The 17,393-nt window shown below is 49.8% G+C and overlaps 1 protein-coding gene across 1 annotated transcript in view; it reads right to left on the reverse strand.

Annotated features, from left to right (window-relative positions):
- The window catches only part of cacng2a (calcium channel, voltage-dependent, gamma subunit 2a), a 259,938-nt gene that overhangs the window by 30,488 nt on the left and 212,057 nt on the right, over positions 1-17,393 (reverse strand). Inside the window, exons 2-3 of the mRNA XM_072492427.1 lie at positions 12,165-12,248; positions 7,470-7,610 (exon numbers count right to left, since the gene is read on the reverse strand). Coding sequence (XP_072348528.1) covers positions 7,470-7,610; positions 12,165-12,248 — 225 coding nt within the window. The remainder of the gene's footprint in view (positions 1-7,469; positions 7,611-12,164; positions 12,249-17,393) is intronic.

A 17,393-nucleotide genomic window follows, 5' to 3' on the forward strand; every position in this document is an offset into this window, starting at 1 on the left:
ATACAAATAAAGAAAACCCACAATTCACAGGAGGAATTCTCCATCCCGCCAGCCACGTTTTCCGGCGCGGTCTCACTCCCCGCAGCCGGCCAATGGGATTTCCCATTGTGGGCCACCCCACGCCGTCGGGAAATGCGCGGGAATGGGTGCGGAGGATCCCGCCCAAGGAGAATCCCGCTGCATATATTTTAGCAAATCTAGATTGACGGTGATCTTGCTGAGTGGCGGGGCACACTCGAAGGGCCGAATGGCCAACTTCAACTCCTATTTCTCATGTTCCTCTGACCTGCCACAAACGTACCAATGTCCACTCAGGTGTGTCTCTAAAACCGTCAAAGATTTACAAGTCAGCCCCAAATATACATTAGGGCAGCACGGTAGCATTGTGGAAAGCCCAATTGCTTCACAGCTCCAGGGTCCCAGGTTCAAGTCCGACTTGGGTCACTGTCTGTGCGGAGTCTGCACATCCTCCCTGTGTCTGCGTGGGTTTCCTCCGGGTGCTCCGGTTTCCTCCCACAGTCCAAAGATGTGCGGGTTAGGTGGATTGACCGTGATAAATTGCCCTTAGTGTCCAAAATTGCCTTTAGTGTTGGGTGGGGTTAATGGGTTATGGGGAAAGGGTGGAGGTGTTGACCTTGGGTAGGGCGCGCAGACTCGATGGGCCGAATGGCCTCCTTCTGCACTGTAAATTCTATGTAAATTACTCTATGTAAACCCACCCAAAATACTGCACTTCCCAGACGTCCCATCTCAATTATCCCATCGAATTTACACCAAACTCACTCAAACTCCATGCCCCAGATACACTAATAAGTACGTCTGAGAATATCCACAAAATGCCAAACCCACCCACAATACACCAACAAAACTCCCCCAGATTACATCAAACACATCTAAATGTTTTAAAAAAAATAAATTTAGAGTATCCAATTCTTTTTTCCCAATTAAGGAGCAATTTATCGTGGCCAATCCACCTAGCCTGCACATCTTTTTGCGTTGTGGGGGTGAGACCCACGCAGACACGGGGAGAATGTGCAAACTCCACACGGACAGTGACCCAGAGCCGGGATCGAACCCGGGTCCTCCGCGCTGTGAGGCAGCAGTGCTAACCACTGCGCCACCGTGCTGCCCACCTAAATTTAATAGTGAAACTGTACGGTAAAGGGCCCAACAAGATGCAAACACCAAATTAGCATCACCTATTCTTAAGAGGCTGATAAACACAGTAATCACCGTTACCCAAATGTAGTTACACACACAAAAATAAAAGAGAGAGAAAATAAATTGATCCCTTTGGGACTCCTTCCTTTTCTAATTGTGACATAATATTAACGGATATTTAGGTGCTGGTTCTGTACTCCCTGTGGGTTGGAGAAATTTTATCTCTGAAATGTACAACCAACCAGGGGCCCAGGTTCTCATTTCAAGACCATGAGCGGGTTTGCAGGTGGTTTGGTGCCAGGGAGGGTCCTGTGAGATTCCCTGGTTGACCCGCTAACCTTCCCTCATCCTGTCTTGAAACTTTATGAGGTGCAGGTTAGGCCTAAGCTGACCAACCCCAATTGGCTAATCAAGGTCCGCCTCCCATTCAGCCTCAATCTTGAGGCCAGTAGGAGGAATCTCGGGATTGGGGAAGGCCGAAGAGGTCACCCTGCACGGGCCTCGGGCGGGAAGGCAGAGGAACCTCCCTTGAGGTGCCCCTTTCCACATCGGGTTCGTTTCCTCCCCCCACCCCGGCCACTTCTCCCCTCCAAAGGTTTGCCCCTTCTTGGTGTTCGCTTCCCACCCTGACCTCTTCACCAAGACCCCAAAAGCACCTCTCCCCTCTCCCCACCTCCCTCGGGCCTCACCAGTCCTCCACGACACTGGAGCCCCTGCCTGTACCTGGTTCTGGACCCTGGACAACTACATATCATCCCAGTCCTGGCCAGGCCTGGTCAATCTACGCTGCAAACTTCTACAATATATCATTCTTGAGATAATCCCAGAATGGAACTCAGTTACTCCAAATGGACCAAGATTATGTAAAACTTTCGCACCACTTATTCTGGTGGTGACATTCATCTCTCTACATCTGATTGATATGATCTTGGTTATTACTACCCGGGATTTTCCTTTCTTATTTCTCCTAATCTGAAAATATTCCCTGGATTCCACGACAGTGGCGTTTCTGGCTCCGGTGGTCGCGATAGGTGAATTGAAGATTGAAAGGTTACAGCAATTCACCGGGTGTGCGTGTGCAAGGGGGCTGGGCGCGTACAGTGGTATTCCCAAAGTATTAACTCCTCTAGAGCCATTCAAACAAGTTCACAGACTGACCCAACAACATCAACTGGCATTGATATAAACATTAAAGGTCCTGAAATGATTCACAGGGGCGCGGGAAAACAAGATTCAATAACGCGACAGGAGACATTCGGAAAGGTGGCCAAAAGTTGGGGCATTTTCGAGGACCCCCAAAAAGAGCGGTGGGAGGTGGAGAGATTTAGGGAGGGAATTGAAGAGCCTTGGGCCCAGTTATCTGAAGATGTGACCACGGCGATGGAGTGATTGAAATCCGGAATGCAATAGCGGAAGAATGCAGGTATCTCAAAAGGGTTGCAGGGCTGGAGGAGGGTAATGAGAAAGGGAGGGGTGAGATTCTGATCTGTAAAAACTCTCCAAGATACCCTTTAATTCACAGAGGATTCATTCCAACCACCCGATTTGATTCCAGGGTGTGTGCTGTATCCATCGTCCTAAGCATGAACTATCAGACCTCCTCGACTAGATTGTAAATCACCTTCAGCTTGTCTTAGATTGGCCGTACAGCACAGAACCGTGCCCAACTAATAATAATAATTATCTTTATTAGTGTCACAAGTAGACTTACATTAACACTGCAATGAAGTTACTGTGAAAACCCCCGAGTCGCCACATTCCGGCTCCTGTTCGGGTACACAGAGGGAGAATTCAGAATGTCCAATTCACCCAACAAGCATGTCTTTCGGGACTTGTGGGAGGAAACCGGAGCACCCGGAGGAAACCCACGCAGACACGGGGAGAACGTGCAGACTCCGCACAGACAGGGACCCAAGCCAGGAATCGAACCTGGGACCCTGGCACTGTGAAGGCATAGTGCTAACCACTGTTACCGTGCCTCCCATAATGCATGGTGGTGTCCATGCTGCACATGAGCTTCATCTCACCCCATCCCCATATCATTCTGTTCCTTTCTCCTTCCTGTATTTATCCAACTTCCCCTTAAACACACCCTGTTATCCCCACGTTTCCCCTGAATTCCCGATTGGATTTATTAGTGATTGTTTTATATTTATGGTTCTTAGTTCTGGTCCCCCTCCCTGCATCTACCTTATCAAAGCCTCCCAATTTCAAAGACCTCTATCAGGTCACCCTCCAGCCTTCTATTTTCTAGAGAACGTATCTCCAACATTTCCTGATCAAGAGAACCCCTCAGTTCTGATGCCATTCTGATAAACCTTTCCAGTGCCTCAATATCCTTTCAACAATATGGAGAAACAGCTCAGAACTGCTCCCAGTGCTCCAAGCGTGCTTGAACCATAACCTCCTTGATTTTCAACCCTACCCCTTTACCAATGGAACATGGTGCACCAGAGCAGAGTTCCACATCGTGCAAAACAACTTGCTGGGAAATAAAGCTGTAAATGTACAGTCGATCCATTAGCATCTGGTTAGAGAAAAGGTTTCCAATGTTTTTGCTCATCAAAGGCTCTTAATCCAATACAAAAAACCCCCAATATTTTCTGCTTTCTTTATCGGATTTCTAGCCTTTGTTTTTTTATAAATTTAGAGATCCCAATTCATTTTTCCACTTCAGCGGCAATTTAGTGTGGCCAGGATGCATCTACCCTGCACATCTTTTTGGGTTGTGGGAGTGAGACCCACGCAGACACGGGGAGAATGTGCAAACTCCACACGGACAGTGACCCGGGGCCGGGATCGAACCCGGGTCCTCCGTGCCACCGTGCTGCCCTGATTTCCAGCCTTTTAAGCTCGCCCATTTCATTCTGCCGCACAACCGGACATTAGAGTTACAGGGCGTGGTTTAACAGAAATGAAACAGAGACCCGTTTCGCGCCGTACTCAGTCCCATTTCCTGCTCTGAGGAACTCCGCTCGCCAGAGATCGGCGTACCATTTTTAAATGGGGCCCCGATCTCCAGACTGCCCCCCACTGCCTCCGTACCCCCCAACCCATCTATAAATGTGTCATTGTGTCAAACACCCCACCTAATAAGGGCAGGGCACCCCTGGGCCCAACCCCAGCCCAGACAAAATGCCAACCCAGGCACCTTGACACTGTCAGCCTGGCATGCTGGCAGTCAGGTGGCACAGCCAGGGTGCCCAGGGATGCCACAGTACCTGCCTTCCCAGCACATGGCCACCCAGTGGTCCCCAATCCACTGGGAGACCTCCCCCCCCAAGTGCCGGTACGCCTGGTCCCCGTTGGTGAAGACCAGTACTAACCAGCACTCACTCGAGTTCTCCGAGACGTGGGGATTAGATCCCAGGCCATGGGTAACTCTGGCAAGTTCATACCAAAGTGCTGCTTACTGCAGTACTCTAATATGCAGATTAGACAGATCTGGATCCGGCCCACAATGGGCAGGATCCAGATCGCGACATCTCACGCGATCCCGTTAGATTACCCATGAATATCGGTTCACCACACTTACAAGTCCTGGTGGAAATTCTTAATGCAGTTTTATGTCAATCGGCATTACCTCTGAATACATGCACAGTTTCATAATTGGCAATTTCAGATTGCACGCGCTTTCAAATTTCTACATAAATCCGCCCAGTATCAACTCCTCAACCAGAATTTGCATATCTGGTTTAGCACCATGGGCTAAACAGCTGGCTTGTAATGCAGAACAAGGCCAGCAGCACGGGTTCAATTCCCGTACCAGCCTCCATGAACAGGCGCCGGAATGTGGCGACTAGGGGCTTTTCACAGCAACTTCATTGAAGCCTACTTGTGACAATAAGCGATTATTATCTTATTATTATCTCCCTCTCCCTCCCTCACTCTCTCCCGCTCCCTCCTTCACTCTCCCCCACACTCTCTCTGCACAAAGTTGGTTGGTTCTCACCCAATAACATGAAGGAAAGTGGATGTATTCACATTTTTTTTAACTGCTACATTTCCATTCGCTGAGGTGGCCACAATGTCCAACTTGGGCTTATGCTCGGTGTTGTGTTATGTACTCTGGGATAACACAGGCTGCAACTCGATGCAGCCTTGACCAAAAGATACTCCAGACTTTGAAGTAAGTTCAATGTGATTTATTGAACCATTAGCACAGTTCTCTATGAGTTTGACTCTCCTGCTGGTCTTGCTATAGTAACTCAGTCTAACTAACCAGTCTGCTCTAAGCCACGTGCTGGGTGGGATGCTTCTGATCTGCCCCTGTCCTACTCTCTAAGTGTCGCCTGTGGAAAGAGACAGAGCATGTGTGCCCTGTCCTTATATATAGACATAGACATAGAATTTACAGTGCAGAAGGAGGCCATTCGGCCCATCGAGTCTGCACCGGCTCTTGGAAAGAGCACCCTACCCAAGGTCCAAACCTCCACCCTATCCCCATAACCCGGTAACCCCATAACCCAGTAACCCACCCTACACTAAGGGCAATTTTGGACACTATGGGCAATTTAGCATGGCCAATCCACCTAACCCGCACATCTTTGGACTGTGGGAGGAAACCGGAGCACCCGGAGGAAACCCATGCACACACGGGGAGAATGTGCAGACTCCGCACAGACAGTGACCCAAGCCGGGAATCGAACCTGGGACCCTGGAGCTGTGAAGCAATTGTGCTATCCACAATGCTACCGTGCTATATGGGTTGTGTAATGCCCCCTTGTGGTAATGCCACCTCTCGGTGTCTTGACTGCCCATTGGTCGTGTCCTATTTTAAGTGTCCATTAGCTGCATGTTTGCATATCATGACATCTCCGGTGCTCCCTCTAGTGTTTACTTAGTTGTAGGGTATTTACATTAACCCCTTGTGTATATACAGTGATACATATCACCACACTCGGTAAGAAGTTATGTTTCTGGCCTAGTAGCCCAGACGCCAGTAATGAGAGTCCCACCGTGGCAGCTGACAACAAATCCTGGACGGTGACTATGAAATTATTAGATTGTTGTAAAAACCCATCTGGTTGACTAATGTCCTTTAGGGAAGGAAATCTGCTGTCCTTACCCGGCCTGGCCTACGTGTGACTCCAGATCCACAGCAATGGGCCGACTCTTAACTACCCCCCTCTGAAATAACCGAACAAGCCACTCACTTGTAACAGTTAGTGGCGGGTAATAAATGCTGCCTTGCCCGTGCCGTGTGTGTAGACCCTGTGAATGACTGGCAAAGCAAATCTCCACAAGACTCTCTCTGTGCCAGGTACTCACTGTGTCTGCACCTCTCATTTCTCATCCAGCAACACTGACACCTTCTTTTATTCTGCAATTGTTTGGCTAGTAGCTCAGCATTGAATAACAAAGAGGGGGCAGGGAACTCAGTGAGAGCTGTGATGGTTGGAAAAAGCTTGATCTTCAAGGAAGCTTGTGCCCTCCACCACCTGCTCATGAATTCCTCCTCACAGACTGAAAGGCGTCATCAGTCTGTCCAAAGTGTCGGCTAATTGAAGCTTTGATGAATCGATTGTCTCACATTGAGACTGCTGCACCGTTACACCCCCCCTGTGTGCCCCTGTATCCACATTCCATCACTTTCTGGGACAACACATTCGTACACTGACACATAACATCACCTCATCATTACTCACTGTCACCCTCAATGTAGTAACTCTCCTTTATAATTCTTGTTAGCAATCATAATATAACAGACACACCCTTCTGGTCTGAAGCTCAAAGTGTTAAACTTGTCTGTTTTGCTATGAAGGGGTTGGTCTGATTCTGGGATGGTGCAGCTGGAAATTCTGAAAAGCATTTCCAAAAGTGAGAACTTCAATCCTTCCATCTCACACACACACACACACACACATACACACGCATGCGCACAAACACGCGTACACACACAAACACTCACATGCACACACAAACACACACACAATCACACATGAATGCACACACAAACACACATATAAACGCGCACACACGCACAAAACACGCGTACACACACACAAACACTCACATGCACAAACACACACACAAACACACACACAATCACACATGAATGCACACACACAAACACACATATAAACACACAAACACGCACACACAAATGCACACAAGTTCACACACACATAGAAACATACACATGTGAAACTCCAATCTCATCTTTCTCTCGGTCCCTATTCTCTGTCACCCTGCGTCCCCACCCACTCCTCCCCCGCCAACCCACCCCCTCCTGTCTCGCTTCAAATCTGGCCACAAACGGAAGGTGAACAACTCAGACAGACATGAGATTAGGAAAGCTCACTCACCTGCAGATACGAAGAAGATGCCGGCACTGAGAATGATGTTGTGTCGAGTTTTGTAGAACTCACTAGCTGCGATACAGAGGCCACCCATAAAGAGCAGGATCACGCTGAGGATGGGGAAGATACTGGATGCCCGAACCGCACCTGGGAGGTGAAAGGAAGGGTTGAATCGGGTAATAAATAGGGGGCAAGATAGTACGAGAAAGAGAGAGGGGATGATAAACGGAAAGATAAAAGAGAAATAAAGAAGCAATGAGATCATTTATTTTCCTTTTACAAGCACAAGTGCACTGATTCAATCCTTTTTAAAATAAATTTAGAGTGCCCAATTATTTTTTTCACAATTAAGGGGCAATTTAGCGTGGCCAATCCACCCACCCGGCACATCTTTTGGTTGTGGGGGCGAGACCCACGCAGACACGGGGAGAATGTGCAAACTCCACACGGACAGTGACCCGGGGCCGGGATCGAACCCGGGTCTTTGGCGCCGTGAGGCAGCAGTGCTAACCACTGCACCACCATGCCGCCTACATTGATTCGATCCTAGATCACCTTGAAACATTAGATTAGATTAAGCAGGTTCCAACGCAGTATTGAGATTTATATCTTGTTGTTTTATACGAGAACTTTTAACAGTTTCCCATATTTTGTTTCCAATCTATCCTATCGGCCTCTTGTTTCATCTCAATAGATTTTTCAGGTGAGATCAAATTTGGTCACAACAGCAAACACCACCTGTGTTCGAGGCGGAATGAAAAGCATTGGCCATGGGGGCAACAACTTTTAAAAATAGTTCATTCCTTTCTCAGAGTTCCAAGGCCAATGTGCAGGGTGGACAATGTGCGGGGGCGAAACCTTAATCCATCTCCTTGCTGGCTCCAAAAACCAATCCAAATTCAAATTGAATTCAATTCATGCTCCTCACGAGAGACATGCCAGGTCCTAGCTGACAAGAACAGGCATTGCACCCGATCTCAGGATTGATCCTGCGTTACAACTTAGACAAAAGTGTGAGGACGCCAGCTGCCCACAATTGTCCATCTGTAACAGGAGGAGGACAGTCGGCCAGAATTGAAGAGTGGCAACGTGAGGGTGATTTCCGCCCAATACGCTAAGGGTGGGCCTTTACAAATCCACACCCCCAACACGGAGCACCACACAGCAGGGTCACTTATCAGGAATTCATCTAAAATCTATGGATGGAACACCCTTTAGGATGAACTAACGTCCGCACTAGAATTCCCAATAAAATCCTCTTGATGTTTACAATTAATGTGTGCCAAGGCTATGGTGCAAAGTCCACACGTACACATGTACAGGGCCAGCAAAGGGGATTTTGTCCATTCTTTCTTCTTCACCCAAATTGGATAGCGGTGAGTGTTGAACCAGGGATTCGGCAAAGAAGATGATCGTCAGTACCAGGAACTGCTCTCAATCCTGCAATGTTACTGAGAGGAGAGTCCATAAGACTGATCCTGGTTTAAGATGGATGGAAATTAGGAATACTATGATAGACCAGGGCCTAAATGGTTGTGAGGACATGTTGCATTGACCTGGGGTTATATTTCCTGGAATGTAGCAGATCCAACCTAACGATGTATATAAAATGTTAAAAGGATTAGGTAATGTTGCGATGGAAGAACTATTCCATCAGTTGGGGTGAGTCCAGAACAAGAGCGTAGACTAGAATTCTTCAGAAGTGGGCAGCACAGTGTTTAGCACAGCCGCTTCACAGCACCAGGGACGGGGGCTCGATTCCGGCCTGTGTGGAGTTTGCACATTTTCCCCCTGGGTTTCCTCCGGGTGCTCCGGTTTCCTCCCACAGTCCCAAGGTGTACAATTTAGGTGGATTGGCCACGATCAATGCACGGGGTTAAGGGGGCAGGGGAGCGGGTCTAGGTAGGGTGCTCTTTCAGAGGGTCGGTGCAGAGCCGATGGGCCAAATGGCCACCTTCTGCACTGTAGGGATTCTATGGATTGGCCTGGAGTCTTCAGGAATTGAAGATCGTCTCTAGGACACTCCTGTATGCGACCCTGGAGAAAAACCATCAGGACTTTACAAAAAAATATTTTTTAAACATTTCTCTTTACACGATATAAAAATATAGAAAATGGTGGGCGGGGGGAAAGGCTGATAGTCAAGCATCATCCAATTGGGTAATTAGTCTTTCTGCTGCCCAGTTGGTGCGGGAAGACAGAAGGATGGTTCTGAAGAAGGAACATATTGGACTCAACATTAACTCTGGCATTTGCCCACAGACGCTCCCAGACCCCGTATCTCCAGCATTTTCTGTTTTTATTTCAGATTTCCAGCGTCCGCAGTATTTTATTTTTATGACATTAGCAGGTTGGCCAACAAATGGCCGGAGCGCGGGAGCCAAGTCATGTGATGAAAGGAGCAGGAATGCGTTCGATCAAATTCGGCAATCCCGCCTATTATCCAATGGATTTACAAACCGCCTCGCTCCACGATGCAGCTGGGAGTTCTAAAGGATGCCGCTGCTCCGTAGAGTGGTCGATGCTGCTGATTTTGAGCCGGGGCCTACGTGTGGGACCTTTGTGTGGTGACGTGAGACTCCCGTTGCCTCTGAGGACGGGCGTCAACACCGTGGATGTAGCTGATGCTCTGTGCCTCTGGCGGTTAACGCACCGCCACGTCATTAGAACATAGAACATACAGTGCAGAAGGAGGCCATTCAGCCCATCGAGTCTGCACCAACTCACTTAAACCCTCACTTCCACCCTACCCCCGTAACCCAATAACCTCTCCTAACCTTTTTGGACACTAAGGGGCAATTTAGCATGGCCAATCCACCTAACCTGCACGTCTTTGGACTGTGGGAGGAAACCGGAGCACCCGGAGGAAACCCACGCAGACACGGGGAGAACGTGCAGACTCCGCACAGACAGTGACCCAGCTGGGAATCGAACCTGGGACCCTGGAAGCCACAGTACCATCCACTTGTGCTGCCATGCTGCCCTATTACCGCGGACGTTAAAGGCGGCATTTTACCCGGCTAAGCGGTCATCGTTTGGAATACATCCTCCTGAAGAGCGGGCAGAAGCAGATTCAACAGCAAATTTCAGGCGAGAATTGAACAGATAGCGGAAAAAGATAAATATTTGCAGTGCCACGGGGAGAAGGAATGGGAGGAGGGAAAGAACGGGAGGCTAAATTGGTTAGGTTAGAAATTGGGCAGTTAACGCTTTGGTTCTGCATTCCATCTCGATGTGATGTGGGACAGGGCCAGTTGGCAAATGGGTCACATTGAATCCTTCTGTTGTCAAGTAGCCCAGGACAAATAAACAGCAATGACTGGCCGAGAGACAACCAGACTCATTAGGAGCAATTGGCCCAACAGATTCCTTGTGGTCTGACATGTAACCTAAGCCCCTTGATTGTGTAACTGGTTTAAAACTCAAGCATTGTCATCTATTATTCAGTCAAGTGTTGGGTTTTATTCCCCCCGCTCTGCACTCCTGGCTCTTTCCAAAGATGGAGCAGCTTCCTCCTGAGCTTTGTCTGCAACCCTCCCCACACAAGAATGGGAGGAGGCCATCGCCCCTCTCGCGCGCTTTCTCTCTCAGGTTGGCTGATCTGTATCACAGCCCAATTTTCCAGCCCTTCCTCCGCAATTCCTCAAAACCTTCACCCAACAATCTGTGGGTTGTGTTGAGGGCGCAAATTATCCCCCGGCACCCCCAGCTCTTTGGGGAGAGAGTTCCAGATTTCTGCTCGCCTTTTAGTGAAGCTTCCTGATCTCGCTCCTGAAGTCTATTTTCCAAGTAGTGGATGGATATCCCAGAGTGATTAACACTCTGACAGGCCACGGCTTGAATATTCCTTCAATGAGCTGGTGAATATCTTTATCCCAGCTGGTACTGGAGTAAGAGGAGGATACTGGGTGTCAACTCAGAATTACAAGCTGACAGCCCAGTCTCCAATCGCTGGGAGTGTCTGGAATGGGGTCTGAACATGAGACCTTTGGCCCTGAGGTAGGAGGACCACCAATGAGGTAAAGGCCCGTCTCACCTTCCGAGGGATTGGAGCGTCAAACATTCTTGATGAAGGGGCCTAGTTGAACCAGTCTGAGTAATTTTGTCCAGAAACATTCTTCATTCGGGTTTTAGGTGGATGGAAATGTGTCTTTCTTACTCAGTCTGGCTGGTATATGACTCCAGGTCCACAATAATGTGGTTAACTATTAACTGCCTGTCGAATCCACGATAAGTAGAACACATAGGCGACAGTAGAAATTACGGGAAGCACCGCCCCATTAAAGGGGAAGTCCCCGCCCTTAAAGGGGAAGTTCATATTCCGGGGAGGTCATGGGAAATCGTATTGGCCTGGTCCCGGGACCTCCATTGGGGTTACAACACCTCCCTATTTAAACGCCACACACCCTTGTACCAAACCAGTAATCGCAACTTGTGATCTGGAAGGCGTAGCCCAAAAGGGCGATGGAAGCAGATTAAACAGGAACTTTCAAAAGGTTACCACCACCCCCCCCCCCCTCCCCCTGGCACATTTACAAATGTAATCGGCCAACATTTATGGGATGAATGGCTGGCAGTTAACACTTCCCCAAAAAACAAGCAACCCATCCACTTCCTGCTGCCTTGTTGCCAAACTCCTCAACAGTATTTGAAACATGTTTGGATCATGATGGTCAGAGGTGGGAAAGAGAGGAAGCTTACGTAAGAAGTATTCGGCTGCATCTGCTTCATAATCCGTGTCTTCTGGGAAGTGGTCAATCTGTTTACATAAACCTTTAAAATTTCCTGTTTCAGGGAAGACATAGAGAGAGAGAGAGAAAGAAGTAAGTTACCTGTCCCTGGGTGAACAGTGTGTAGAGCAGAACAGTTAATTACAGTGGTTTCCATCATTCCCAATCTCTAGACAAGGTGACCCTTGCGGGCAGAACGGGGTCATAGGGGGGGGAATGGAATTCAGATACCTGCACAGGTCGAGAAGGGGGAGATGAACCTCCAGCCCTGTTTTGATTCACGCTGAGTAGCTGAGCACTGTCGCTCGTACATTCAACTCGCTTCCCCACCTAGGGCGGCGTCAACCCAGAGAAACCAGAGCTGGACTCAGCCACCCTGCCCATCAAGCCTGCTCTGGGATTCAACGAGATCACCGCTGAATTCTAGGTAAACTCCACCCTCCCACCCTATTGCCCAATGAAGGAGCATCCACAACACTCTGGGGTTGAGAGTTCTAAAGATTTACAAGTCTCTGAGTAAAGACAATGCTTCCCATTTCAGACCTAAATGGTTGCTTCCTTATCCTGAGATACTGGGCCGAATTCTCCACTTTCCCCAGCCTCGACGTGCCATCCGCTGGGGGCAGGATTCTGTCAATGGGATTCCCATTGAAGCCACCAAACGTCGCCGGGAAACCCGAGGGCTAGGATGCGCTGACCACGGGGAAATTGCAACAGGCAGAGAATTCTGTCCTCTATTCTAGAATCGCTTAGATCTTTAATAATAGTACGAAGTCTTACAACACCAGGTTAAAGTCCAACAGGTTTGTTTCGATGTCACTAGCTTTCGGAGCACTGCTCCTTCCTCAGGTGAATGAAGAGGTATGTTCCAGAAACATATATATAGACAAATTCAAAGATGCCAAACAATGCTTGGAATGCGAGCATTAGCAGGTGATTAAATCTTTACAGATCCAGAGATGGGGTAACCCCAGGTTAAAGAGGTGTGAATTGTCTCAAGCCAGGACAGTTGGTAGGGTTTTGCAGGCCAGATGGTGGGGGATGAATGTAATGTGACATGAATCCCAGGTCCCGGTTGAGGCCGCACTCATGTGTGCGGAACTTGGCTATAAGTTTCTGCTCGGCGATTCTGCGTTGTCGCGGGTCCTGAAGGCCGCCTTGGAGAACGCTTACCCGGAGATCAGAGGCTGAATGCCCTTGACTGCTGAAGTGTTCCCCGACTGGAAGGGAACATTCCTGCCTGGTGATTGTTGCGCGATGTCCGTTCATTCGTTGTCGCAGCGTCTGCATGGTCTCGCCAATGTACCACGCTTCGGGACATCCTTTCCTGCAGCGTATGAGGTAGACAATGTTGGCCGAGTCGCACGAGTATGTACCGCGTACCTGGTGGGTGGTGTTCTCACGTGTAATAGTGGTATCCATGTCGATCCAAGCATTGTTTGGCATCTTTGAATTTGTCTATATATGTGTTTCTGGAACAGACCTCTTCATTCACCTGAGGAAGGAGCAGCGCTCCGAAAGCTAGTGACATCGAAACAAACCTGTTGGACTTTAACCTGGTGTTGTAAGACTTCGTACTGTGCTCACCCCAGTCCAATGCCGGCATCTCCACATCATGGCTTTAATAATAGGAACTGGTGCAGAGGTTCAGAGTTGGTCACAAGTCCACATTGGGCATGACGAGAGGGTGGTTCAGCAACATGGTCATCGAGTTAAAGAGTCAGAGGGTTTTACCGCACGGAAAGAGGCCCTTCTGCCCATTGTGTCCATGCCGTCATCCAGCACCTATTTACTTCATTTTCCAGCACTTGGTCTATAGCTGTGTATGCTATAATGTTTCAAGTGCTCATCTAAATACTTCTTAAATGTTGTGAGGGTTTCCTCCTCGACCACCCTTTCAGGCAGCGAGTTCCAGATTCCCATCACCCTCTGGGAGATTTTTATTTCCTCACATCTCCTCTAAGCCTCCTGCCCCTTACCGTAAATCTATGCCCCCTCCACTAAGGGGAAAAGTTCCTTCCTATCCACCCCATCGATGTCCCTCATCATTTTGTGCACCTCAATCAGGTCCCCCTCAGCCTTCGCTGCTCGAAGGAAAACAGCTCCTGTCTAACCAGCCTCTCTTCGTAGCTGAAACGCTCCAGCCCAGACAACGTCCTGGTGAATCTCCTCTGCACCCTCTCCAGTGCAATCACATCCTTCCTGTAGTGAGGTGACCAGAACTGCACCCAGTGCTCCAGCTGTGACCTAACCAGCGTTTTATACAGCTCCGTCACAACCTCCCTGCTCTGACATTCACTGCCTCGGTTAATAAAGGCAGGTATCCCATAGGCCTCCTTAACCATCTTATCTATTGGTCCTGCTGCCTTCAGGGATCGATGGACATGCACCCAAGGTCCCTCTGATTATCTGTACTTGCTGGGGGGGGCCTACCATTTATTGTGTATTCCCTTGCCCTGTTCGCCCTCCCAAAATGCATCACCTCACAACTTTTCAGGGTTAAATTCCATTTGCAGCTGTTCTGCCACCTGACCAGGCCGTCTATATCGTCCTGTAATCTAAGACTTTCCTCCTCACTATTCACCACGACATTAATTATTGCGTAATCTGCAAATGTACTGATCTTACCTTCTACATTCACGTCCAGGGGCGGAATTCTCCGACCCCCCGCCGGGTCGGAGAATCGCCGGGGGCTGGCGTGAATCCCGCCCCTGCCGTGTCCCGAATTCTCCGCCACCAGAGATTCGGCGGGGGCGGGAATCGCGCCGTGCCGGTCGGCGGGCCTACCCGGCGGGAGCAGGCTGTGCGGGTGGGCTCCGGGGTCCTTGGGGGGGGGGCGCGGGGCGATCTGGCCCCGGGGGGTGCCGCCACGGTGGCCTGGCCCGTGATTGGGGCCCACCGATCCGCAGACGGGCCTGTGCCGTGGGGGCACTTTTTTTCTTCCGCCTTCGCCATGGTCTTCACCATGGCGGAGGCGGAAGAGACCCCCTCCCCTGCACGTGCCCGCGCATGCGTGGACTTACGCAGGCCGGCGAAACCGTTTCGGCCCCGGCTGGCGTGGCGCCAAAGGCCTTTCCCGCCAGCTGGCGGAGCGGAAACCACTCCGGCGCGGGCCTAGCCCCTCACGCTGAGGGCTTGGCCCCTAAAGGTGCAGAGAAATCCGCACCTTTGGGGCGGCCCGACGCCGGAGTGGTTCCTGCCACTCCATCCCGCCGGGACCCCCCGCCCCGCTGGGGAGGGGAGAATCCCGCCCATGGTCATTACCGTACAGCAAGGACGCAGCACCAACCCCTGCGGAACACCATTGGACACCGGCTTCCAGTCAGAAAAACAACTTTAACCATCACCCTCTGCCTCCTGCCACTGAGCCAATTTTGGATCCAATTTGACAAATTGCCCTGGATCCCAGGGGCTCTGACCTTCCTGATCAATCTCCCAAGCAAGGTGTCAAAAGCCTCACTGAAGTCCATGTAAACTACATCAACTGCATTACCCTCATCTACACACCAGGCCACCTCCTCATAAAAAATCAATCAAATTTGTAAGACATGGGGCTTGATTCATTGGACTCAAGTTAAAGTTCGCTAAAGGGCACGTTTGGCCGGGTGTTTCTCGCCCTCTGCAGTGCCAGGAAAGACCTTGCTATTCAATGGCACTTTGCCGTATTTTTAGCCTCGGTAGTGCAGGAAGACTCCTCGGAGATCGGGGCGCCATTTTTAAAGGCAGCCCCGATCTTTCGACTCTCCTTCTGCCGGGCTTCAGGACCCCCAATTTCACCCACTTTACCTCCTCTGGGGTCCACGATCCCCCCCATGCCCCACCTCTTACCTCTTATGGACAAGGCCCCCCCCGGGCCCGACCCCTGGCACGGCCAACCCGGCACTGGGGCATTTTGACACTGCCAGCCCAGCACCCTAACAGTGCCAGGTTGGCAAAGCCTGGGTGCCTGCGGGGCAGTGCCTAGGTGCCAGGGGAGTGCCATGGTACCACGGTTCCAAGTCCCCGACTACCGGGGGGCCTCAAATCCCCAGCAAGACCCCCGAGGTGCCATCACAACTGGTTGTGAACCAATACCAAACAGCGCCTGGTTGAGGTCTCGCTGGCAAGGCAGATAAATCCCGGGTCCCGGGTGAATGCATATTTAAATGAGCCTAATGGATCATTTAAGTATACCCGTCTGAATCTCGCTCCCACTGGGCGAGATTCCGTTGAATCTCACGGGACATTTCAAGCGTCGCGAATCTCGATGCAGGCATCTCGCAAGATTGAACGGCCTCGTCCCCACACACAGTCGGGCGCGAAGGGGCGACTGAATCACACCCATGATCTCCACTTGACAAAGATCGTCACCAATAAAATTGCTGTTGGTTCGATTTGGAGAGTGAAGGATTAACCATGCCTACAACACTCATAGGAATAGATGGAGGACATTCAGCCCCTCAAGCCCATTCCACCCTTCAATGAGATCATGGCCAATCTACACCGTAACTCAGTCTACCTGCCTTAATCCTGCGACCCTTAAACCCCTTGCCTAACAGAAATCTATGCATCGGATTTGAATTTTACAATTGACCCCCAACCTCAACACCCTTTTGGGGGAGAACGTACCAGATATCCACAACCCTTTGTGTGAAGACATCACATTGGAACAGCCGAGATCTAATTGTAAGCTTATCGCCCCTTGTTCTGAACTCCCCAGCAAAGGGGGTAGTTTCTGTCTACCTACCCCGTGACAAAGCAATATGTAAACCACTTAGAAAAGCTACCGCAAGTATGTTTAGAAGGATGATATTGGGACATATGATAATAGAAAAAAATAAACTTCTATAATTAATAATTTGTTGGAGTGTCTCCAATCACGATGGGATAAAATTCCAGCAGGAAAGAGTGGTCTCCTTAAAGTAAGGCTTATTTTACTGTTTTAGTCAAACGTAAGACACATCCCACCACTCAACAGTATCGGGAGCTGTTCGGAGGAGGAGGAGCAGTCTATGTATGAGTATAAAAACCTACTTTAACCCGGGGATCGTGGCCTAGTTTCGGGAGCCGTTCGGAGGAGGAGGAGCAGTCTCTGTGTGAGTATAAAAACCTACTTTAACCCGGGGATCGCGGCCTAGTTTCGGGAGCCGTTCGGAGGAGGAGGAGCAGTCTCTGTGTGAGTATAAAAACCTACTTTAACCCGGGGATCGTGGCCTAGTTT

This window comes from Scyliorhinus torazame, chromosome 29 (assembly GCF_047496885.1).
Source record: "Scyliorhinus torazame isolate Kashiwa2021f chromosome 29, sScyTor2.1, whole genome shotgun sequence".
Lineage (NCBI taxonomy): Eukaryota > Metazoa > Chordata > Chondrichthyes > Carcharhiniformes > Scyliorhinidae > Scyliorhinus > Scyliorhinus torazame.